The sequence below is a fragment of the Syngnathus scovelli genome, chromosome 7 (assembly GCF_024217435.2).
Source record: "Syngnathus scovelli strain Florida chromosome 7, RoL_Ssco_1.2, whole genome shotgun sequence".
Classification (NCBI taxonomy): Eukaryota; Metazoa; Chordata; class Actinopteri; order Syngnathiformes; family Syngnathidae; genus Syngnathus; species Syngnathus scovelli.
The window spans coordinates 5,488,269-5,515,420 of NC_090853.1; the positions used below are offsets into that span (position 1 = coordinate 5,488,269).

The window sequence follows — 27,152 nt, forward strand, 5'->3', positions numbered from 1 at the left end:
GAGGATTTTCTTTTTCTAAATGCCTGCCGTCACAAAGACTTTCTTCCACGGTCCAAAGCCTTAGCACACCTCCCGGCAACTCATTGATTGCTTTCGCTGGATCAAGGGCCAACTCATGTTTCCCTGTATGGAATCAGTCTTCCTTGTTTGCCAGCTGTCACGTATTGACCGACCCTAAATGTCAGATCCCATAAGAGCGGGCCACGTTAGAATTCTAAGTTTCATTTAACAGACACACGCCTACTAGTCTGGATAGATTGGTTACATTTCTTCAGACGTGTGTAATGTGCCATTTCGTGACTCAGAATCGCTTGGGTGGCTAGGAGGGGTGAGATCACACATTTGGTTCTTGTCAAAGAAATGTAGCACTAATGAGACGAGAGAAACGGAAGTGAAAACAAAAGTGAAAATGAAAGATCACATGGGTTATATTACTCTTATGAAGAGGCCATTGCAAGTTTTGTGCAAATAATAAAAGCCTATGGGTGGACATAAAAGCCGCTGATTAATCTAAAAGTAGAATGACCCCAAGGTCATGTAATGGAGGGGTAACTCTGTACGGTAGAAATTACTTTTTCTTATATGAATGAATATTGGTTAAGGCTACATTCTCTTTTTTGTTCCAGAGTAGTTGGAAATTTAAGAAAGTGTTTCAGAGCACAGAGCAAGTGTGTTTCTGTGTATTAGTATTTAAGTTCTCTATGTTGTCCAAACATATCTTGGTATTGACCAAGGAAATGAGTCAAAAAGATTCATTTTGAGAGCCGATTCTCAGGAATTTGATTCTTTTGACTCACTGTGTGTTTCTGTGTTAGTAGTTCTGTACGTCTTTCAAATAGATCAATAGAATTGAATCAAAAAAGTTCATTTTGAGAGCCGATTCTCCAGAATTCGATTCTTTTGAGTCACTATGTGTTTCGGTGTGTTAGTAGTTAAGTTCTCTACGTCGTTCAAAATGATCTTAGTAATGACAAAGGAAATGAATCACAAAGGTTCATTTTGAGAGCCGATTCTCAGGAATTTGATTCTTCTGACTCATTTGTTCACTTGCCCGGTCGTTTCTTTGAATTCACCTGTGTGTCTGTCTTTGCAGCTGCCATCCTTGACGATCCTATGGAGTGCAGCAGAGGCGAGCGTCTGGCCATCACGCTGGCCAAGGACAGCATCAACAGGAGCAGCAATCGCTCCATCACTGGAAAGTTGGAGGTGGACATCTTTGAGCTGCTCAGAGATAGTGAATATGAAATGGGAGAAACAAGTGAGTAATGGCCTTTGACTCGATTCAGTTTCAATATTAATTATGTAACCCTAACCCTCGGTTTCGTCATTCTTTAAAAAAATATTTTGGACCTTCATGGATCCAACTTGGTGGGAACTTTAGGTATAGAGGAAGAAAAAAAAAGATTTTAAAACCAAGCAAAATTGACAAATTGACCAAATTCTCATCAACTCTTTCAGCTGCAATTGTTCTTCCATCTTCACTTTCTAGTCATGTGTTGGCCATGTGACATGATATATTGTGTCCAGATTTTTTGATTAGCAGTGTGACTGTGAAGCAAAGTGTGGAAAAAAATCATTGAGTTAATTAATTCACAGTATTCAAGGTTCATGTTCATGTATCGGAGTCTCTAATTTAATTTTCCAATTTCGTGGCCTTATTTGCAGTATTAATTAAAATGACATTCACCATCCAAATAAACATCAATAGATGGTAAAAATATACTAAAAACGCCTTCCCCAAATTGATTTTTTTTTTCTCAAAACTATCTTAATGTAATTGGCTGGTTGCATTGACATTCAGTGAATACCACAAAATATTCACCATGCAACCTTGAATCGCTCCTGCTCTCTCTACCTGACTAACAAACACATGCCTTCTCCTGCCAACCATTATTTTTATTTAAATAGACTACGAAAACTGATTTCCCAAAGCTGTTTGTCTCTGCAAATCTCCATACTGACCTTTTAATGTTTTAATCTAAAAGTATCCGAAATCAATGCCATAGGACTTGGAGATACGATTTATGTGGTTACTGTCATCTGCTGTGACTGGAGCGTGTGCGTATTGATTTTCCATGTGAATCTGTTCGACTATCCCTGACAGAGCTTCAGCTTTATTACTTTTTTTTTATTTACATGGATGAGCGGTCAAAATATTTTTCATGTCACAATGAAGCAGGTTGGTGTGCTTGGTGCGCTTGGCAAATGTTTTGTGTGTGACAATATGCGGAATTAAAGGGAGAAATTGGATTAGGGATGGATGAGTGGTCATGGTTAGATGGGAATATCACGGAGGGAGCGGTCGGTACCTGATCGAAAAAGTCCTAGCTCTCACTCAACAAATCTTCTGCACTCAGTTATGCATTTGGAAGGGAAAAAAAAAAAACATGCCTCAGAGAATTTTGGGGCGAGTCCAAATACAGTTTTGGTGCAAGAATATGAATGTGTTCTCTCTCTCTGCCCTCTTCAGCCAAATTGAGGAGTTTTACTTTTATTCTTTATGTTTATACACCTCTCTTCCTAACTTGTACCTAACCAGAGATGTGAGTCACCCGGCTCACTCTTTGTTTGACCTTCTGCCCTCTGGGAAGAGGTACAGGAGCCTGCGCTCCCGCACCACCAGACTCGCCAACAGCTTCTTTCTCCAGGCTGTTAGGGCCCTAAACTCGCTACCCCCTTCTGCGTAGCGTGCGGCACTGTTGCGCTATTTTCGGGAATGTCTGCTGTACGCGCACTTGCTCCTTTTTTTTTCCTGCTCCTCCTATTTATTTATTTATTTATTTATTTATTGTTGTGTTATTTATTCATTATTTATTCAGCACGCTTTTGTTATACTTGTTTACTTGTTTGTCTGTTGTGAGCCATGTTTTGTCACCGTGGGATAGGGGGGAACGAAATTTCGGTTTCTTTGTGTGTCTTTGGCATGTGGAGAAATTGACAATAAAGCTGACTTTGACTTTGACTTTGTATGACACTTATTATTAATAATAATAATATATAATAAAATAATAAATTATATAAATAAAATAATAAATTAATAAAATATATGATATATATATTAATAAATATATATATGTATTAAAATAATATTAAAATGTTACTGAAAACACTGAAGATGGAGGTCAAGTAGCATCCCGGATTTGATTGTGTTTGACGTTGATAGTTCTATTGCGGGAGCAGCACACACGCGATGAGACTCGAGATCTTTCGAGTGACAAAAACAAATAACTTTCATGCACCGGTGTAGTTGAATAAATTCCAAACGCCAGTTCCAATGAAGTTTGGACCACGTCTAAAACCTCCCCAACCAATATTCAGGTGAATACACCAAAGACAATCACATGCACACCTCCTACCTGTGCTAATGGAAGCATGTTGTCATCATTCATCCTCATAATCTGCTGAAGCCACAAAAACAGGTGCAAATATGTGGATGGGTGCACAAGTGCAAACCCGCACCTCTCCGCAAGCCCCCACGGGTGACTGAGGGATTACTTCTTAATCATTCGATTCACTGCCTCTGGAGACACCACACGGACCTGAAACGTGTCCTCCTTTGCTTCTTTCTCTCACAAACACACGTTCATCCTTACAGTTCTACTATATGTGCCTGACTCGCTTCATTGGGCATCGAAGTTTAATTGGAAGCCAGGGATTATAAACCCACAAGAAATATCTGTTTTGTGTTATGGGAGATGAAAATATATGGTGTGTACACCAAAGAGTGAATTTTTAGTATTCACGGCCCCAAACGAAAAGCAGATAAAATACGTAACCAGGATTCATGATGTTATATTAAGCAGGTTATCACCATCCATTTGTGCTTTACTGTTTATTTATCTACTGCTTATCTGTCTCCTCCATTCATACGTGTCAGTTTTACATTCATATCAGATCCTCACGCAAGTCACAGTAGAATTCTTAAAGTCTAATCCATTTGAGATGGTGCTGAACAAACGTTCCCATGGCAACAAATGCATACAAGGGTCAAAAGTGTCACTGGAATAAAAAAAGGCAGTGGGATTTTGAGAAATCACATCATGCAAAAAAAAAAAAAAAAAAAGCCAAAGAAAAAGCAAAGATTTTTTTTTTTTTTTTTTGCTAACAGTAACACTTGTTTTTCTTTTCACAGTGTGCCAAATTATGTCAAAGGGCGTGGTGGCGGTCCTCGGTCCTTCTGCCAGTCCGGCCTCCAACTCCATCATCAGTAATATCTGCGGTGAGAAGGAGGTGAGTTGATTTATCCGCAATTTGGATTTAACAAAATTCTTCAAATGATGTGTTTTGGAGTAGCTCGGGAGTCGGTGCGCTTGAATGAATTTTCACTAACACTAACCTCTCCTGGGAGATTCTCCTCATTATGAAAATTGCTTTGCCACTAATTATGAGTTTCTTTTCTTTCAATTACATCTATGAGCCATCTAATCTGATTATTTTCCTCACAACACTAAACAGACATATGACCATGAGGCAATGAATCGGAAAGATTCCATTTTTGGCTCACCATCCATTTTTAGGTTAATAATTAGTTTTTTTTTAATTTATTGCACTTTTGGCCAAATCTGATATCAATTATGAGGTGACATCTCACATAGCTCCTTTATTGGTTTCTAATTTAAATAATGAAGTCCAAATTCAAAACTTGGGCTTTGTTTTGACAGTTTCATACAAAAAGTAACTTTTTTTCCCCAAAATTATTAATCAGTGTAATTATATTTGTGCGTCAGCACCGTTATGAGGTTCCGGGTACAAATCGTGGCATGTTTTTTTTTTTTTTTTTTTTCGGTATTCAGTCTTCCTCCCACACTTCAAAAATATCTACGTTACATGAACTTGTGAAATCCACTTCAACCACAATATTAAGTTGCTCTCTTGTACACAGTGCCAATGGTTCAGCATTAAAAGCAAGAGAATACCTCTCTGATTGTAATTACCAAAATTTAACATAATTGTTTGCAATCTGTAGGCGTCGTAATAGATTGTGTGCCTACAAGTGTACCTAATGAGGTTATAAGAAAATGCATGCGGTGTGAAATTGCCTATGTTTTAAATTTAGGTTCATTTGTCCGCCCTCGTTGTTCATTTCGTTCAGGCATTGATCTGAAAGTGTGTGCGTTTAAAGAAGCTGAGGTTGAACTAGTCGACCCGTATAAATGACATCATTCATACGTTCATTTACGAATCACGATATACGATTATTGACTCATAAAACGATGGCATGTATCAGTGAGACGATTTCCCCCTCCATAATTTAATCATAACGTCATATCATTTTGTCTTCTTTCAGATGCTTCCAGTGTCAAGACATGGGAGTTAAAAAGAGTTCTAAAACGCTCCGTGAATAATTTAAGATTGCGCGGTGTGTGATCATTCGTTTTGAATTTGGCAATAATGACATGCGACATCCATACGTGGCAGCGCTTAGCCTCGGCAGTCTCTGTTACATCATGTGCTACACGCCATGTTTCAGTCTGTCAAACAAGCAAACAGACATTGACTGCCTGCTGTTCCGAGTGTCACTTGGCATTGATTGCCTGAGCTGACTACTTTGCAACACCCACTGTGATAATCCCTACTGTAGAAATATTAAAGATCCACAAAGAGGACTTTTACATTTATATCACTACAGATTTAATGTCCTTGAGATTGAGATTTTCGCAGATTTTTTAAACCCCCTTCCTTCTCAACGACTGTTAGCCACCGCGTTTGCGCGACATGCTCTTAGCTAGCTTCCTATACCTAGCCTCTAAAATAATCTTTCCGTCGGATAGTTATGAGCTTGCTTTATTCTCTTAACGGTAAGTGAAGGTAGTTTTTCTCCAAGCTGTCACCCAAATAATATCGCACAAGAAATAATGGACTCTTGGTGTATTACACACCCCACAGTTTGAAATGATTTCCTTCCAAAAGTGAATTCCAAAACTGTCAGCCATTGGACTCCATCTAAATACCAGCCTGCAGTGACAAGGTCTTATCCCTCTTGTCATGTGAAATGGTGTTGCCGGGTACCTTAGCTTCGGGTATTTTTGCGAGAAATGGTTGTCAAACAATATTTGTTTCATAGTTTCCTTTGAAATTATGAACACTTCGGATTGCTGCAAAAGCTTTTTCGGGGTTCCTCCACACCTATAGCTTCCATTTCTAAATTGTTTCCGAACATTTAGTCTCCCAGGAACATGGATGCCCATGGTGACAAGGAGTTAAAAATATGAGTCGATTTCCATTCCGAAAGTCATTTGGGCATTATTTATACATTTATTTTTTATCATATGCATTTGTAAGCCTTTCAGTTTGTTTACTACAATTTGCAACTTGAGCTGAAGCTTTGAGTAAAAAAAAAAAATAGATTCTCATCAGAACTCTGAACCAAGATAACCTGTGTGTATGAATAACATATCCAGTGGAAAATTGTACCGCATGTGTTCGGAGAGGGTAAAACCGCAACCACGATTACCACCGTACTCGCAATGTACAATAATTCAGAAAGTGCTGCAAATCAGGCTCATCCAACAGCATGGGAGAGAAACTCGCCTTTGGGAAATAAACCTTTATTGAATATTTGATAGTCTGCAGCAGGCCTCTGTGAAAATGCTCCGCAGGAGATGAGAAGATTGGCTGGTGGCCTAATGTTGCATCCCAAATCAGATAGGCACCCTATCACTTGCCACCCCCTCCCCAAAATGCCCTCCGAGCTGAGCAACTTAGACAGTCACGATGTCTTTGAATGTACCTAAAGGTGTGACGTGGTGACGTACGGTGGCTCATCAAATTGAGGCCATCCATAAAATGACGTTAACACTTTATGTATTGCAGGAAACTTGGGTGTAATTGGCCAAAAATTGGCGTTTAATTTTTTAATAATTAGGAATTAAAAAAATATTATTATAATTAAACTAACCGAAACTAATTGACAAAATATTTTCATTAAGGAAATTAAATGAAAAAGAGTGCTTTTAAAATAAAAGTGACGTTTTAAATGTATTTACATTATTCTGGCTGTACGTCCAAATTTTACTGGGAATTTTCAGTTTATATTACTTTATTACACAATATCCAGTGTGCTTTTTATATTCGATTTGGACAATTTTTATACGAAGCGGTAAAAATAAACACCTTTAAAGACTCAAAATGACAACTTTTCAGGAAATAATACAAAAGAAAAATGGCAAAGTACTTAGAGAGCACTTTGAGAAACTCTAATAGACGTCAGAGGTCATCCACTGGAGGCAAATGCTTTTAAATGGATGGGACAAATATCAGTAATTATGTCAGTTTAAAGGTGCTATTGTTCACGCACAGGCTTGAAAGTTAGCTGCGGGGGCCCATTTTGAAGTTTAGCTAACCAAAATCACAGCAGCAAGGCAAAGAATTTGAGAGTGCAAACTTGACAGCATGTCATCAATGAATTCCCGAGCTTTGAGATTTGTTCATTCTACCCAGTTTGTCACACTGGGCACAATTAGCGTTAAGTATTTCATTATAATCAGACCAGTAATTATTTTTCACTTAACCAAAAAAAAAAAATCAAGATTTCGTCATGGTATTTGGTTCTTGTGAATTTCTTTCAGGATTTTTTTTTTTTTTAAAGGGATTCATTTCAACTGTGGGAACGCACCAGTGCATCAATGATTCATCTGCTGAAAGTGGATATAAAATGTGACAGCGGTTGTCACATTACGAATACATCATCAGTTTCTTTTCGTTGTTCAAGGTGAAAGCGGGTCACCCTGAACAATATTTGCTCGGGGGGGAGAGACTTTGTGCGCGACCTGTTTCCACTGCGCACACCGACCGCTAAGGTGATCGCACAGCGCGAGAGCGAGGCCACAGATGCTGTGCCGTCCCGTTGCGGCTTGCGTGGAACATTTGCTCCAATATTGCGGCTGACAGAGCCCACGAGATGATCAGCACATCATGGACAGCCGCCTATCAATCTCCATCCGCCGGTGCACTGTGGGACCGAGCCCATCTGGGTTTTGCGGTAACTAATGGCGGGGCAGCGACTGTGGAGAAGGCGGCTGACTGCGTACGCCACGCCGCCGGTTTCTTTCGATCCTTTGCAGTCAGACATGCGGACCTCGGGGTCAGGATTTTGTGCAAGGGCAGATTTATATTGTCTAATGAGAAATATTTAGTCATGCATTAGATAAGAGTCGTGTTGCTTATCTGCAGGCTGGCAGAGGAACTGGAATTTACGCTCCATTTTCCATGGCTCCATTTGCTTCATCATTTTACATGAAGGAATTTAAAATTCATATTTTATATGCGAAGGACCAACGAGCGCGACCATTACGATTTACTCGGTCAGGAATTGAACGCGATCCAATTTCAACTTGGATTTGTTCAGTTAGAATATAAAGAAATTAAACTTTTTTTTGCCTGTTTCAATATTATGGATGTTGTGCTGTTCCTTCTGTTGTGCACCACTTAGCCACTAGGGGGCAGTATAATACAGTGAATCCATTGTATGTGGCACCATACCGTAAGCCACAATATTGGTCGTTTCTCGCAGAGGATAAAGAATATGTGCCAAGAGTTGATCCACCATTTTGGTGCGAGTAACGTTTTGAGAATGAACTTTTTTCTAAAATAGGTTTGGAAATCTCTACGTTCTTGCCTGTTATACTTGATGTCGGTTCAAGGTGACTTTTCTTTTTGCATTTTTTTAGCCGTACTAAATTTTTCCAAAACGCCCTGCACTTATAACCCCTGTGGCAATCAAATTGAGCCCAGTTTTGTCCTATTTTTTTTTTCCTATTTGCTATGGAAACGTTATATGTGATGGCTTGATTAGGTCAGCTCCCATTTTTTTACATTTTTTGCAACCTAGTTTCCACTCCTGTACTATGAAATGTACATCAACCCTGTGTCTAAGTGAAAAGAGTCTTTCTTTTTTTTTCTGTGACTCAAATGTGTCAGAAAGTCATGAATATTAATATCAAGTCTGATGTTCTGTAGTTGCTCGGGGCTTGCAAAGCCATCTGCTTGGAGGAGAGCGGAGAGATTACACCACTACATGGTGGATGGTGGGAGGGAGGGAGGGAGGGCACTCAGGTAGGATTTAGAGGTGAGCTCGGGGTCAGCTGGGCGCAATTTTGACTTGGAAGGGTCACCGGTAGAGCACGAGCCCCCTGAGATAAGCAATAATGAGCTTTTTGCCTTCAAACACTCACAGGTAGATAAACACACAATGCGCTGACAAATAAGGCCGCGTTCTCTATAAGCAGCTGCAAATTGCCGTCGCTTATGTGAATTTCGCTTTGATGCCTGCATCTTTTTGGCCTCTCCATTTATTCTTTGGGTTATTTCAGAAGCGCTTGCTCCTTTTTTTGTTTTCTCCCTTGCGCTAATTTCGTCATTTGCCTATTCATGTCTTCTCAGTTTGTGTCGAGTGTATACGGAGCTGTCAAAAATGATTTTCACCTACGAGCCTTCCAGCTATTCAGCAGCTTTTTGTCACTCGATAAGTCCGAGAGCCAAGCCTGCAAATCCTTTCTGGCCCGGAGAGCGTTTACACTGCAGCTATGCTTAAATTAGAGCGCTCCCGTGCCAGACGCCGGTCAAAAGCCCGGCCGGCGCATGGCAGCTGCTATCGTCGTGCAGCCAGCACACATATTCATCGCTCATTTGCTTCACTGCTCCAGACCAATGCAGACCTGCAGCTTTTTTTTTTTTTTTTTTTTTTAAAACTCCCTGGCAGAAAAAGCATCCAGAAAGCATACCTGCTCTCTCATGCCAAGTCAAAGGAGAGGAAGTAAATGTTTAATGGTGTACTCTCATTCACAATGCCGTTGAAAGTGTGTTCTGCTCTGGTGGGCTTAAGAGACATAAATTGAACCAGTGTCTAATAAAAAAAAAAAGCAGCTAGCAATGCCAGGTGAGGAATAATAATGTAGTGTCTAAGAGGCTTGCAAAGAATGCGTTATTGGAAAAGACGTACGGCTATAATTCCGTGTAAAAGAGGTTTGCAAATATCACTTTCTAAGAAAGAATAGTCATAGAAAAATGTGTCATTGGAAAACACGTATGGATTTAATTCTCAGAGTGGCTTAAGTGCTAAACAACGTTGCCGCAGACTTTTGAAAAAACATGTATGATGCCATTTTCGCTTTTCTTGAGCTCTCACCGTCCATCTCACTGAGGAACTCTTAAAACTGAGGCACAATTTGTCTTTGCGGGCCAAATAAATTGATGTGGTGGGCCGTATCTGGGCCCCCGTGCCTTGAGTTTTAAAAGATAAGAAGCTCTGATCTCCAAATCTCCAAAAGTACAAAATGATTAAGGATATAATTGATTGTGTAGTTGTCTCTCACAAATGATGACAAACCATACGATTGATAATAGAAACTGCCACGGGGACATAATTCTGTGAAAAAAGAATGACTTCTTAAATTAATCATTACACAAATCTCTTTCATTTTAGATTAGTTGACATTTCTTTTGGTTGCACATTTCATGCTTTGTTACATCATTGCTCTGATGTCCCCCCCCCCCCTCCCCATTGCAACCCATCAGAATAAAAGGATTAGAAAGATATTGAGTACGTAGGAGAGTTGACGTTTCCTTGATCTCCGACTTAAGGCGTGCTCATAACTTTGCAAACCCTGGCAATATTTGTAAAATGTGTAAATAAAATAGAATGTGATCCGGCAAATCACATTTCATTTTAACTGTAATGGCAATCAAATTAATTTATGACCCGTCCAAACATTTCATATTTTTTTCCTCAAATCAATATTAATTTGTCCTCGCATTGTCTTTTATTTTCATGCATTATGAACCAAAGTGTGGAAAATATCTTAAGAACAATTCCATGAACCCTTTTGGACACTTGAACCGTCTCAGAAGTGTCATAAAATTGTGTCGCCTCAAGATTAAAATTATAAATGGTTCAACGATCAGTGAAAATGGTTAGCTTGGATACATTTTCGTAACCCCGATAGCCGGCTTTGTTGCACTCCTCCTTCGAAAAAGTAATTGGGAAGTTCATATAACCTGTTTTCATATCTCTCTAACATGCTACCAGGTTCATTTTAATTTCTAAGCCACCATCATGCACCCCCCCACCCCCAAGGGAAATCTCCGTAAATTCATTGTGTGACATTCCTTCTCCTGTCAATATTACAAACCCATTTGCACTTGTTGCTCTAATTTGCACTCATTCCTCTGCTTTTGTGTGGCCATACAATATTTCCAGTCAATTTTCTTCTCTATCTAGAGACATTTTTTCTAATATCCGTTATTATGGAATCTACACGAGCCACGGCTCGCTGAGTTTTCCTTGTTATTGTTCTCCGGTTCTTCCTGCGCCTGTCTTGCTTACTTTATCATTTGCCCTCTGCAACCTATCTCTTTCTCGCCCTTTTCCCTGCATCTCATACCCAAGTGTAAAATGATAAGCGGGTCAGGCACGCTAATGGAAACCAGGGAATAGTAAAGGCCGCCACTCCATGTGGCTTTCCTTGTAATTGGCAGAGTTACTATGAATGTCCATCATTGTAGGTTCTTTATCAGTTAAAAAATGTCTTTTATATTCATCCATTAACTCCAGATGATTTGACTCACCATTTAATTCAAAACACGATCAGCCGCTAGCTGCTAATTTTGCTGGGTGACTCCTGAAAAGCTAATTTTTAGCTAACAGAGACAGCTAACCGAGTAGCTAGTGTCGTTACTGAACCTGTTTGTCATCTTTTGGTGAAAACTCACAAAAATGGGAAACTGCAGAGTGTCACAAAATTCCGCAGAGAAAAGAAGTTAGCAAATCAGAGTTTGGAGTTTGTCTCGCTGACAAAGTCATATTCGTAGTACTATTTTAACAGCAACAGGAACCATTTACGAGCGTTGACATCAAAATAATGGACTCAGGAAAAAGCTTAGATCCACTTTCACAGGAACTAGACCTTTGAAAACTTAAAAAAACACTTTTATTTGAATGGTTGCAGTGCAGCAAGACAAGCAACAAGAGAAGCCTGCTGCCATGTTGGGCATTCCAGATGCCCAAAGTCGAGAATTGAACCAATGATAAAGGTCTAGCGCCACCACTGGACACAAGTGATAACCGATTTATTAGATGCAAAATGATTGTTAGGTCCAGTTTAAATCGGAAGTGTTTTGAATGAGCTTTCTGCCGAACTTATTCAAACATCACATGAATCACATTTTGATTATTTTTTAATTGTACGCTTTTACCAGATGGTCTGATTATGTTAAGACTTAGTCTACCATTGTAGACTGTGACGATCGTTCAAAGACTATGGCGCAGTACAAATTTATGTGGTTTCAGTGGTGGATGATGATAATCTTAAGATTAATGTTTTAAAGAGTCAGGGCAATTTAAACGAGCAATACTTAAGAGCAAAAACTCCGGACTGTGTCTCACGTTCAACTTTTTGCCTTTCGAGCTGTCACCACTTTCCTCAGATGTCTTTATTCAGCCACTAGGGAGATATCCATCCACCTACTCACTGAATTTTTTACAACACTCTCCAATAAGACTCCGTAAGAGGTTAGGGAAGAGGTTAGGTATATGCAGAAAGTGCTTTCCCGGTCATCCCTGGTATAGCCTAACAGGAGAGCCTTTCTAGCTAGCTCATTTTCCAATGACATTGGTTCTGGAAAAGGGCAGTGGAGTGAGGAACGGACTCCAGGAGGAAATGAACTTTTTTTTTTCCCCCCCATCTGAATCGTCTGATCAATGAGATAGAGATCTCGTGGTCAATGTTCCACTTTGCTAAAAGGCACCATGGGAGCCGCGGCACACTTCATCTTTATCACTCGGCTGCTACTTCCATGGCTACTGGGACCTGAAGCAGGCTCATTACTAGCACAAATTGAGATCTCGCTGCTGGTACTGACACCAAGATGAGATGGTTTCGTGGGTGGAGTTGCTGCAGCCATGTTGGGCCTTCCTTTTTCTTCCCTTATTTTTTTTTTGGGGCAGCAGCATGAGCAATTCATTTCAATGCAAATACTGATTTACACAAAAAGGCAGCAGAACATTTGCCGACAAGTGTTTTCAAGGACAGATCTCTTATCGTCCAAGCCTGTGTTGTGTGCTAATTGATAGCCAGAACTTTGCAACATGTGTACAGTAAACAACACCCTTCAAACAGTGTGAACGCGGCTGACATGTTTGCTGACCCATAAAAAACGTGTTATGATGAACAGGTTTCGCTCTTCCGCTGTTCAAAGTAACAGATGTACTTTGCACATTATGACTCTGCTCTGCATATGGCGAGCTCACCTACTCGCACTGCTCCACTCGGATTCACAGCAGACAGGTAGCAGAAATGCTTTCACACTCGACTGCGTAACTCGAGCTCAGAAGTTGGTGATTCCTGGCCTGTTATTTGAATATGAGCAGAAATGTTCTGTTGAACTCGAATAGCCCGCAGTGGAGCAAAAACGTCTGCTAGGGTCGAACAATTCTTAACATGGCAGTCTGTCTAACTGCTAAGCTACTTTATCCCCGAAGGTCTAGCGCAATATATATTGGTTTCGACCCTGATGCAAATTGACTGACTGCAAATGTTTGGGTGGTTTTATTGCATCAAGGGGAAAATAAAGGCATATATTGTTGCACGCCACCAAATTAAATGGAAGGATAAATTCTAATCACACATGATATTGTTGACAACCTTTTTGTTTTATCATGACAATGAGCTTAATATGGCTCTTTTGTGACAGTCATGATGTGACATTATGTGATTTCATGGGTGTTCTGTTCATGTTCATTCGAAGGTGACTCACAGCAAGTCCTCATAACATTGTAGTGTCTGTTATGAATCATGGAGGCGTTGGTTAGCATACTGTTTCTTAACAAAAGCAGAATTGTATGGCTGTAGGTAACGCAGAAAGAAAAAGTCACAAACTGCACATATACGTCTCTCTCTCGCCTCTCTTTCTCTCTCGCCTCTCTCTCTCTCTCTCTCTCTCTCTCTCTCTCGCCTGTCTCTCTCTCTCGCCTGTCTCGCTCCCACCTGTCTCTCTCTCACCTATCTCTCTCTCTCTCTATCTCTCTCTCTCTCTCTCTCTCTCTCTCTCTCTCTCTCTCTCTCTCTCTCTCTCTCTCTCTCTCTCTCTCTCACTCTGTCTCTCACTCTCTCACTCTCTCACTCTCTCTCTCTCTCTCTCTCTCTCTCCCTCTCTCTCTCTCACCTGTCTCTCTCACCTGTCTCTCTCTCTCTCGCTCTCTCTCTGTCTCATACCTCTCTCACCTCTCTCACCTCGCTCTCAACTGTCTCTCTCTCTCTCACCTCTCTCTCACCTGTCTAGCTCTCTCTCTCTCTCTCTCTCTCTCTCTCTCGCTCTCTCTCTCGCTCTCTCACCTGTCTCTCTCTCGCTCTCTCTCTCGCTCTCTCTCGCTCTCTCTTTCTCTCAACTGTCTCTCTCTCTCATACCTCTCTCTCACCTCTCTCAACTGTCTCTCTCTCTCTCACCTCTCTCTCACCTCTCTCTCTCTCTCTCTCTCTCTCTCTCTCTCTCTCTCTCTCTCTCTCTCTGTCTCTCTCTCGCCTGTCTCTTGCTCTCGCTCTCTCTCGCACGCACACACGCGCACGCACACACACACACAAAATTTTAGACTTGCTGCTGCCATGACCCCCATCAACATAGCATAAATTTTGCCCTTCAAACAATTAGCAATCAAAACGGTAACCTCTAAGATTCACAATTTGCTTACATAATTAAGTCAATGGACATCACACCACTGTCTTGCCTATCTAAGGATTCCAGCTTTCTTTTAGGTCATGCTAGCAAATCAGAGGGTAATATTGTCAATAATGACTGTAAGCCTATTGTAAGCGCATCGTAATTGGGTCAACATGTGTTTGCCGATGAGCAAAGGTGCATCGTCTTTCCTCCTGCGAGCAGGGCGTGCATTGTATTTGTTGGCTCCTGTGAGAACGTCCTCATTAAACGCCCGTCACGCCGCAGTCTGCAGACCTGCCATCCCTTCTGTCACACTGCAGGGAAAACACACGCGTGTGCATATGTGCGGACAAGAGCACATGCATACTGGATACACAAATCCAAAACAGAATGAGCAGACGGTTACCATTCGCTCAATCGGGAAGCATAACTTGAAAAATTGTCACACAACATATCAAATGATTCATTCTATAATCGATATTACTGAGTGATGTCAGCCAAAGTTTAAAATAAGAGGATTAACTTAAAAACACATTTCGTATTTAACACAGCCAAATTATAAAACTTAATAAATAGATCGAAACCAACATTGACTCAGTAAATATGATTTTAATTCCAAAAGAAGGGTACAAATGGCTACTGTCCATTTTGCTGCCAAACCGCAGTATTTCGACAAAATCAACGTATCTGCCAACTTTAACCGAGAACGAAAGTACATCATGTCCTTGACTATTATAGCGTCTGTAGTTTGTACAAAAAAATGTATCACAACAAATTAGCCAGTTTTTACTGGAATCTCACTCTTGGTCGTTCTCATATGACAATCGAGCTGCAGGCTTTAAGTCTTGGCTTTCTCTCGTGTTTGACTTGTACTCTGTCTTCATCTGCTCATCCCACTCGCTGACAAACGTTTTTCTTTCAGCAGCAGTCAACACTGCGGTTCATCACGGCAATGCCGCCAGAAAGCACCGTTGGCTCTTAATGTTGGAAAATATTTGATATTTTCTTACAGCCTGCTCCAATGGCAATAATGACTCAGCAGATGTTTAAATAATGCTTCAATTTAATTTCAAATATCAAATGTTGACTTTCAGATATTTGTTTTGCACCTTGGTAAAAATATGCAATCGCTCTTCAAACAGCAAATTAAACACCTTAAAAACAGAGTGATAGAAAATATTGGATATTCATTTACATTCATGAGATGAAAATATAACTATATATATTCACGTATTTTATATTAAAGTGGAAATGGAGGCTTGGAATCAGTGGAACAAATAACAGACCTCAATTTCTTAATGTCACCACATGAAAATAGGTTTTAGTGCTACCTCAAAATTTCTAATGACTTTCCTCCATAGAGTTCAACTATATACCGGAATGACGCAGAATACGCATCACACCGATTTTCCCGATCAATCGACCAATATGGGTGAATTATCGGAGCTGTTGGTTGCAGATAAGAAGTGTGGCAGGTGCGTCGAACCCGGTCGACAACTCGCTGTTCTTCTTGCCTGGACATTGATTTTTCTGTCTTTGGAGTCAAAACATTGCACAGCAACTGTTAGGTAATCAATTCATAGTATTGCTTAGAAGAAAAAGGGGGGATTTGTAAGATCATATAGAAGCTGGTCTACAACCTTTTGGTTTAATTCATCAAATTTGACTAATGAACCGAATAAAGAAAAAAATTTGCCTATTTAGACGGCAAACTAGTGAATCAACAGCATGTTAGAAGACTACAGCGAAGTAGTGCTATCCATTTTCCCCCTCGATAGCTTCAAGGCACAATTAATTAATTCCACACAATTGACCAAATTCTTAACGAGCAATTAATCCTTTCCCTGCCCGTCCCCAATCGGAAATAGCTTTTTTCACGAACAAAGGTAACACCAGGACGAAGTTTAGGGGATCTTTGACAACTGTGGAAAATAGAACAGAACATTGAGAATCAAGAGAAAATGTGACAACTTTTAAAAGTGAAGTGTGAGATTGGGCAAATCCAATTGAAACAATCAAAGATGGTCCCAGAGTGGGGCTCAGTTCCCCTGGGTGCTGCACTACTATTATTCAGGTTTAGGGCTCCTTATTACCCAGGTTTGAATGTTCCATCGGGGGGCTGTCACCGCTCGCTGTCCCTCTATCTATCCAGATACCAAGGGACTCCATTACACAACAATGGGCAAGGATTGAAAACCAATCAAGGGAATATGGGGACGAGGACGAAGGCAATGCATGGCCGCTGAGAAGAGCTCAGACAGGCAATCTGCCGTGATGAAGAGGCTCCCTTCCCTGTTGCTCTTCTCCAACTCGGCATGTCCTCCAGTATCCCCTTCAAGCCCCACTGGGCTCCGCCCTGATGGTTGGCCAGCTGACTGACCCAACACCTGCTACTCACTCTCACCCCATTTCCCACTCCGGCCTCACAGACAACCTTGCTGGTGAATATCTGGTCACATCTTCTGGCACTAATTTCATTCAGGGGAAATGGATGCAAGCTGGCATTGAGTTGTGATGCCACGTTAGCAAGAGCCAGTTTATGGTCACATAGAGTAGTTCCTATTATAAAAAGGTCATTGACTTTGGAGTTTAACAATCTGACATGGTTTATGAGCACATTTCACGATTCCAGGTCATGTGATCTGAGAGGTTGTGATGGGCAAGTGAAGCTTCAAATTGGCTTTATGAACCAGTTGTATATTTTGACTCCTCTAGATGGCGCTGTTGGTTTAAAGAGCTTGAAGGAATAGCTAATCAGTGTGCTTTTGAATAGCTCGATCTAGAGCAGTCAAAGACTGCAACTGGTTCGTGAAGCTTCATTTGCCCATCACTACTGCGAGGCATTTAACGTCAAATGTTCTGCTCCACATATCTGCCCACTTGCAGTAAAAACTCGCCTGCGTCTAAAACACTTTTTAGTGGAATTGGAGTTGTTTGGATTTAATTACACGCCACGTGGGAATACATATATTTCTAACGCTACAGCAAATCAACACTGTGAGAACAAGTGTAATCAATCAAGATTGCATGCCCCACTGAAGTGGACAGGAGAAGTGTATTTATTGATTCTCAACAAGGGCTTGGCTGACTTTTCTTTTCTTACCCTCTGTGTCTAATTTTTGTTGACACAAGAAACACTGTATGCCTTTTCTACTCATTAATGAAATCCTTTTCTCTGAATAATACTAAGCCGGGATTTCAACCTGGGTTGTAGACGCAATTAGCATGCACAAAATGTGCCGAACAACATCCCTAATCAGAAAGATACAACTAATTTTGATAATGAATGATGCCAGTAAGAGTTACACTAATGTTTCACTCTCGTCCAAGCAGATCAATTGACGTTAATTTTCCCTAAAGGTTCCTTGTTATAGCTGTAGAACATGATCAGCGAGTAGATTTATGAGATGTTTTATATGTTTTGTCACGGTCACGTCACCTGGAATGTAGATGTAGTGATCCGTGGAGTCTTGTTAAAAGATGTTTGAAAACATTGGCTGTGGAGGCGTTCAAATGAATGCTGTGGAACAAGAGCTTGTTCTTGTGGGTGGCATGAAAACAATTTCTGTGATCCGTAAAGACAGTTTAGTATCTTCGTCACTCGTGAAAAATGTGTGGTGAGTATGCATGTGTAGCTGCTTAGAAGCTTGTGGTTGTCTTTGATTCCCTAATGGAAAATATTCACGTCCTCATTTTACAATTTTGTATATTTTTGTTGGTGGACGTGTCATGTCAAAGTGTGCCAAAAATGAGATGTCTGCTTGAGTTGTGATTTGACTCAAGGTCAAATTTGGGTTGCAGGTTGACCTCAGAATTTTCTTTTGAATTGGAATAGTGATTTGAAGCTATTCTATTTTTAACCAAGAGTTGAGGGTATTACTTATCAAACATCCCACACTAGTAGTGTCAGATGTTTGATAGTGAGATAGTCGACAGTAAAGTGAATAAAGGTTAAGGGTACTTCTCCTCAGACCACGATCAGATAGTGTCAGAAATGAGATACTGAGCGTGTGACTTCTCTGACCCCGCCCCCCTTGACAGGAATTGAATTTCTAGCCATGGTTCAAATTCAGGTTGAAGAGTGGTTCCTCAGACATCTGTCTGGGAAATGTCAGATGTGCTTTGACTGCTTTCAAATTCAGGTTGAGGGTCGTGTGCTCCTCAGGCATCTGTGAAAACTGCTGTCAAAAGTAAAATAGTCAGCTGATTTCAAGCCGGTTGAAATAAAGGTTGTGGGTGCTACTTCTCAGACAACTGTCGGGTGGTGTCAGAATCGTGATGATCACAACATTCTCTTAGATTAGATTCATAATGCCAATATGTGGGACAGGTTCATTTAACACCTCAGGCAATAATTCGACGTAAATTGTAATCCTGACTTCCTTGTCCCGGTACAGGTTCCTTATGTGAAGGTGGCTCCGGAAGACATTCTAAAGGTCCAATTCCCTCGTTTCACCACTCTTGACCTGAGGCCAACCAATATGGATGTCAGTCTGGCTGTGGCGAGTCTTCTCACCTTCTTTAACAGCACCACCTCCTGCCTCATCTGTGCACAGGCCGACTGTGAGTACGGAATACGGAATCATCACGGGGGGGCATGTTCCCCGAGCTTCCATCCCTACACCTGCCGACATAGTGCAAACAGTGTTTCATGTGTTTTCTTTTAAGATGTGTTGACACACCGTGCTACCCCAGATGCACGACAACTGCGTTCCAGCAGCAGATGCGGCACTTTATCAAAATCTCACCCTCTGACACACTGTCTGAAGCAGCTGCTGCAATCCGCAGAGTGTGCTCGGTGCCAACATCCCAAAAATAAACAGTCTGCACTCCATAATCATCATCTAGAAATCCAAATTAAATATACCTTGTCCTAGGGTAGTCCCTCAACGCCACCTGATAAGGATCAATCTTTGACAGATGAAAGAAAAACAACGAGTTGGTGGGAGGAGGAAATTTTGTAGGTGAAGCCGGCATTGATTTCACCGACTCCTTGTCAAAGGCACTCGTTAGATTCCAAAGATACTAAACTGAATGACCTCAAAAAAGCCTCTTAGATCCCCTTGGGGCAAATTTATTTTGGCAAATAGAAAGGAAGATTAAATCATGGCCTGTTCCCACCCTCTTGTAGTCCAGTGAGCAGTAATTACAACTCCCCAGACAAAGGCATGGTGACCCTGAGTGGCACCGGCTAACCTTTTTTCTTTGCTTCCACAGTCAGCTTCACACTTTCAGAAAGAGAAATGCATTCATATCGAACGGCACACAGAGGGAGTTGAAACATGTCGACTTTTGCGTCTACTTTGAATACTACCCGCCATTAATTTCCACTTAAGTGTTTTAACTGTCACTCAAAGTATGTCAGGGACATCTATGCATAAACAAAACATTTTTTGAAAGGGCACACCTTTTTAAGGTCACAAAGGCGCTAAATGTACCGTATTTTCCGGACTATAAGGCGCACTGGACTATAAGGCGCACCTTCAATGAATGGCCCATTTTAAAACGTTGTCCATATATAAGGCGCACCTGACTATAAGGCGCACTGTTGGCTTTTGAGAAAAACTTGAGGTTTTTAGATGCGCCTTATAGTTCAGAAAATACGGTACGTAAAATATATTGAGGTTTCTGTTATAGGGCAGATCTCAGCGGTTACTTCCTATTTTTGTGAATCTGTTATTACATCTTACAGTGTTGGCCAAAAATGATGCCGGCCTCTAAGGTGGCCTTAGGACATCAACTTTGGAGTGTTGGGGCAAAAGAAACTCATTTTAAGCATTATTTCCTCCCTGTGATTGTGTGTTGGCATGCTGTGAGGGGTCTGAAACGGAAATGGGGAAAAGATGAAATAGGAAAGTGGTTTGTTGATGATGCTGTTGAGCTGCAAAACATAACCAAAATGTAATGATGGAGCTGAGGAAAGCAGACAGACAACCTCCGGTTTCATACGCTGGCATCAAGTAGGAGATTGCCCAGAAGATGGGGGGGTATTGATTGCATGCTTTCCTCTGACCTTTTTCATTCATTTGAACTGAGTGGCAGCATGCCTCGTTTCATGCGCAAGGTCCTCCGGAATCGTTTGGTCCCAGCTCCCCAAGCCCCGCCCCCCCCTTCCCCATCGACTATTGCAATCCGACATCGGCTTGGCACCGTGCTGTCAGTGACTCGTCCACATGTTCTGGCCTCATTAATCATCCGCACTACCGCCAGCCTAATAGAGTGTGACCAATTCATGCACATTTTCCAACGATGGCTGAGGACGCACAGGAGTGGAGATGTAATTGTGCCCAAAGGTAGATCGCACGCCAACACAGACGTTAGTCGAGCGACAATCCTCATGATGCAATGTTTTAACATTTTCCCTATACGACAACTGTGCGATAATTACTATAATGGATGAAACCCATTTATGGCATGTCAAATGCTACTCAAGAAGGGAAAATGATTTTTTGCTCAAGGAATGGCCTTTTTAAGCATACATAAAATTTTAGAATACAATAAAATATTTTGTATTTAAACCAAGCAATTTTTTTATGGGTGCTGTTGGCTTCCCAAAAATAATTGGAGGGACTTGTATATTAATGCAGCTTCGTCGCCATCATGAGAAGTGAAGCCACCAGTGGCCACTCTTTTGCCCTGTGTAGGAATAATGCTATCATACATAATGCTAATTATGCTATTATGTATAATGCTAATTATGTTACCATACTGTAGTATACTTTTCTGATCTGGCCCTCGTGAACCTGCTAGTTTTCTCATTTGTCAGTGTGGGTGCATAAAAGCAACACACAAATACATGGACACGCACAAACACACACACGGAAATCACTTTACTTATTTGCACCAATACTTGTAGCGGCCATTTGAAGGGACACCAAAGTGCACTTTCATAAATGAGGTGACGGGAGGTAGCTGCAACTACGTAAGCTCAAACAGCACATTTAAGAAGACATTCTTATTTCATTAAGGAACCTGTTTCAGGAGCTAGTGGGCTCTTTTATTTGATCTTATAAAACACCCATGAGAGTATTCGTAGACGTACTTACTTGCCGTCTATATATTCTGTAATGCAAACTTGACTTCAGTAGCACAATGAAAATTCTTCTGTTGAAATCCTGAAGGTAGTGTTTCCGAGGTAGCTTTAACTTCCTGCGATTGTTAATGGACTGACACTTGACGTGAATTCCACATTTGTAACCTACAATTGAGGTTGGTTAGCGAGACGCCTTGATGATTAAAGAAATGTAGAGAAAAGTGTAAGGTTGATTTGCAGAGTTTAATTGAAGGGTTTGGTATACATGAGTGTGACTGATGATATGGTAATTAACTTGCCATGGTGGTGAAAGGTGCTCCATGTTCACGTTCCGTCAGTTTGCTGAACACGCTGGAAAAAAAATGATTTCGTTCCGTCAGCTATTTAGTTTGTGGACGGATGTAAAGGTGATTAAGTTTGGGTGTTCCTCGTGAGTTTGTTCAGTTTATATTACTTCTGTTTTTATTCAACAGATATCTTGGGTTACTCTTGGGGGTCATTTCTTGTTTTCTATTTGGTTTAAATAGAAAGTGTTTGTTGTCTCTGTTCAACAGTCCCAAGCGACGCCCACCCGCCCCTTGCATTAATGCAAGAATCACATTTTTCCTCAAGGTGAACTTTTTTTTTTTTTTTTTAGCAGTTGGTGGAGTGACTCCTATATAATGACTCTGGAAGTGAAGTGGTGCATAAATCTTAGTGAGTGCTCGGGAGGCAATTTGGTGGATAAGAGTATAACAAGACATTGACTATTTATCATCTTAGATGTCAGTATAAGGTGGACCCACATTTAAATCTCCAGGCCCTTGCACTGCAGTCAAACTAAATGACAGAAAAATGGATTTGTCTCTACGTGATTGTTTTTCATCATTCGAATCATTTGCTTGAAAAATAATGCACACGTTAATATTGCGGTCACTAGCAAATTTGTTCTCGCATTGTGCTCAACAGAAATGCAACAAAAACAATAATTATGTAAATCTATTGTGTCTGACATGTTCTTTAGCGTGTGATTTACATCGAAGCACTGCCCTAACCAATAAAACAATAATTAGTTTCAAAAGACTCCTCAATCAAATAAATGATTGTATATTGCACAATGGAGACTCATCCGTGAACGACAAGTGAGTATAAAAACATAATGAGAAAAAAAATCTTGTGTACTTGGCCATTTATCAACCTACTGGCCTTCAGTAGAACCCGAATACGGGTAACAATTTCACTTGAATAATCTCGATCAGTGTGTTTACGAGCCCGTTTTCGACAAAAAAAATCTTTGATTTTAAAGTTATGACACTCTTTTTAGTTGCTGTCATTGTTACTTTGAGTCAGCGTCTAATCTTTCCACATCAACTTTGAGCAAATTAAAAGCTTGTCTCATAAATCCGACTTCCCAGCACGCGCGAGTATTTCTTGCGACTAGTGATGATGGAATAAATATTTAATTGTGTTAAGTTTCATTTTATTAAACACTTCATGAATATTTAGCTTGAAACATTCAAAACTAAATAATTCAGATGGCATTTAAGAGTAGTTGCAGTATGTTTAATCGGCGTTTAGATTCTGAGGGGGTCCTTGGAAAATAAAATATCCCCTTTAAGAGGTCCCTGGACCCCAAAAAGAACTCGTATTTGGAGTGTGAGAGGAAGTTCTGTGAGGCTAACGTGCTAACGGCTAGTACACTGCAGTATTGTCAGGCGACTGCACCTGATGGGAAGTCACCGATGAAATATGGTTCCCCTCTGTGGTTATATTTTGGGTTAATGGGGCGGCGATTACGCTGGCACCTCACGTTTTTTGACACATCTCCTCTACTGTACATTTTAAAGTTCACATTAGTAGCAAAGTCATAAAAGTAGGTCTTACTATGCCCACGGCTAAATGATGACTCATCACAAAGGTGTAATATATTATTCACCTGCACACGCTGTGGATTTTTATTCTCTGCAGCCTGTTGTGGCTGCATTTGCTCTTTAGATTTGTGCTTGCTCGTAATCTTGGCATCAAAGCAGAACTCAAAAAGTATATTAGGAAAAAAAAAAGGCTTATTGTTACTGCATTTCTCAGTAAAGCCAAAATGTGTCTGACAACACACATCAGTCAAGGTCAAACGTGGCTTTTTTTATTCAGCTGTATATTTTTATTTTATTCAGGCGAAGCAAACTGGTTCCCCAAACAGAATAGTGAGCGATTATATCATCCTAGTGTGGAAAAACTCCTCTTTGATTGTGACGCAGTCAGAACCCTGATGAGAGCATGAACTTCCTTGGGTGTCACTATATTTGTACGCAGCCACGTCAGACACAGTTCACCGTCTGATGTCATAAAATCGACGTGAAATTGTACTTGATGTGAGCTGCAGCACAGGCTTGGATGCCAGGCAGGCAGACAAGGAGGGTGATTTAGTGGAAGCTATTTCAAGCTCATCAAAGACGCTCTGTGTTGTAGCACAGAGGGAGCTGCAATGACAGGTTCAAGGCGGGGGAGGGGGGGAGGGGAACTGGGGGTCTCATGTCATGGGCATCCACATACAGCAAAACAAACACTTTCAATATTATAGCGCCATGCAGACAGGAAGACATCGTTACTGGCGCTGTTAGGCACGACGGGGAGTTAATGTGCTTGACCGGCCGTGCCGCTGACAAGCGTGATTTTTTTTCTGCATTTATTAAATAACAAACAGCTTCTTATGACATGAATATTATTTGGGTGACATAACAGACGTTGTTGCATCATAGGAATGGAAATTTCTCGTAAAATGAGGAGCTATTGTATAGTAATGGAATGTAAAATATTTCATAAAAAATTGGCATTGACATTTATGACAATCAGCTTTTATCAAGATTTGGTGAAGCAGCATGTGACTCATTATCGAAGGTTGCTTTTATAGTCGCTGTCAACAATCAGATGCTTATGATGAAGTTGGGAGTAAGTGTGGCAGAAGCTGCCCTTTGACCTTATACTGTACTGACTGCACTTGCTCCGTTCGCCATCTCCTCCTCGAGTAATAAACAACAAAAGACCTGCTTCTTTTTTTTAATTACGGTAATATAAGATATTAACCTCCGCAGATGAGCTCTGACAAGATGCCAAGGCGACTTTCATGCTAATTTGCCGAGGTCTATGCTCTCTAATAATCCCAGTTGAGTTTTCTTTCTTTTCTATATTGGAAATTAGCCAAATAACCTCTCAGGGTCTCTGCTAAATATATGGATGCCAAGTGACTCGTTAACTTCTGCCAGAAGCCTTTTGATTAAGTTGGCTACGTTTTAATTAGTGCAAATCCCTCTTACCTTACTGGAATCAAAACAGTGTTAGCACAGCCAATGAGCAGAAGGCCATTTGCTCGAAGGCTTTTGTGTGCTAGACAGAAGTCACAACAGAGTGCTAGCTAGCTTTTTTTTTTCTGCATAGGAAAATTGTTTCATAGACATCAAATCAGTGATAGTCATCATTAATAATTTCTACACACCCCTCGGAATCTTCTACATCTACGTTTGTTAAATGTTATTAGTGTTAAGACAAATCAAGTCTAATTTAGAATCTTCACTTCGTTATAAGTAATCCACTGCGTGTCTATCTGTGTTTCTCAGGCTTATTGAACCTGGAGCAACTCCTCAGGCAGTTCCTCATCTCCAAGGAGACCTTGTCAGTGCGTATGCTCGACGACAGCCAGGACCCGACCCCGCTCCTGAAGGAAATACGAGACGACAAGACCGCCACCATCATCGTCGACGCCAACGCCACCATGTCCCACATCGTTCTGGAACGGGTCAGTGTTGTGTGCACACGATTGAAATGTAACAAGACTCCCCCAGGACTGAGAAATGCTCAAGGCAAGAAATGTTCAAGGATAAAAGTAATTCAATATGTAGAGAATTTAAAAAAAAAAAATTGGTTGCGCTTCAATTTTGATTTGTGGAGATATATATTGTATTTCCCACAGGGCACAAAGGAGAGAGAGAGAAAAAAAAATACAGGAGGAGTAAAATGTTTTTTTACCGCCATAATCCATTTGCTGTCTTGAATCACAAGCAAGATAAATTGTTGCACTTTGGGCTGAGGGCACATCTTTAAAAAACACAGCATCATCAGTCTACAGTCAGAGAAACAGTCCGAAATAAAGGCAGAGGAAATAAAACAATGTCATAAAGAATAATACTAAAAAAGATGCTGCGACATACAAAAAAAATGTTGATGACAGCATAAAATATCATTTCAAAGCATGTTTTACCATTTCAATGCGAATATTTACCACAAATAAAATTATATGTGGGATCAAGCTAGATACACTGAAGATACTATGCCTGGAAAAAAAAAGCGATATTTTGCTCACTGATTTTAATGCAGGAGGCACAAAATCAAATCCAGTGGGGCGGAAAAGGTGAGTACTGATGTCAGCTGTGCTGCTGAGGTATTTTGTAGCAGCAAATTGCACAAGGCATACTGTGTACATCTTTCCTTTTTTCTTGACACAAACAAAATGTAGCTCCACTTCTGCATTGATATGCTTTGAGGAAGTTTGCCCACCAAAATTCGAATGACTTTTGTGAAATTTTAATTTGTGTCAATGACAATGTCGACTAGTCAGTGTTTAATTTCTGATTCATATTCAATTTCTAATCTGAGAACTATGCGTTGTCCTTAAACCACCGTGACTATGGGTAGTTCTCCGAAAGTATGGTCCAACCAGATGCTTAAAAGCAGACCCACTTTGAGAGTAAATATTTATTTCCCTTTACAATTAATCAGCAGATTTTCCTGCTTACAATATTTCAAGCATGCTGCAGAGACACAATAAACAACCATGCTGAGATTTGTGCTAATTTTATTTGTGAATATATTTGGAGTGATGAAAAATAGTCATTACAGCCACTTTGGTTCTTTATTTATAACACACTATTTCTTTATTGATTCATAGCACACCTTAGGAAAGTTTAATTTTAAGCATATGGAATGGACCTGGTTTGGAACAAATTAATTATATCACACTTCTGGGTCATAGTCTCCCACCCAACTTGTAAATCCCTCTGTCCATCAAGTCCAAACAACTTTGTGAATCTCATTCTGTTCTAAAAACATCAGAATACTTCATAAGTGTAGCTATTATGCAAATCCAAATAGGCCATTGTGTTAGGGAAGAACATTTTTATGGTGCCATTAGTAAGTGTCTCCAACATAACAATATGAACCTTATGTGCTTTGTCCTCTCCAGCACATGCTTGTAATTAACCTTTCAGTGCATTATTAACACCTTGGACACTTAAAATAATGACGCTTCATCTGATTGGAGACTAATGTCTGCGAGGGGCTCGATGGCATCGATAGTAGAATCTGGGGAAGTGAGGATGTTTGGCAGCAGCATATGGCCCTGCTGTAATTAATACACACCTCATTATTTCTGCAAGACAATGGATGGATAGATGGCCAGATTGAAGGTGACGTCAAGTGGATGCATAATGGAGTCGAG

At 40.6% G+C, this 27,152-nt stretch overlaps 1 protein-coding gene across 7 annotated transcripts in view; it reads left to right on the forward strand.

Annotated features, from left to right (window-relative positions):
* grik4 (glutamate receptor, ionotropic, kainate 4) overlaps positions 1-27,152 on the forward strand; it is a 170,022-nt gene that overhangs the window by 88,730 nt on the left and 54,140 nt on the right. For 6 of the 7 annotated variants that reach the window (XR_007482894.1, XR_007482895.2, XR_007482893.2 and 3 more), the window contains 4 exons: positions 1,094-1,258; positions 4,133-4,230; positions 19,050-19,215; positions 25,276-25,454. Coding sequence is in view for 2 of the 7 variants with exons in the window: in XM_049726644.2 (XP_049582601.1) it covers positions 1,094-1,258; positions 4,133-4,230; positions 19,050-19,215; positions 25,276-25,454 (608 nt within the window). In the remaining 5 variants the exon portion in view is untranslated. Of the gene's footprint in view, positions 1-1,093; positions 1,259-4,132; positions 4,231-12,803; positions 13,284-19,049; positions 19,216-25,275; positions 25,455-27,152 lie in introns of those variants that run through there. The other variant, XR_007482897.2, reaches the window with a different exon arrangement.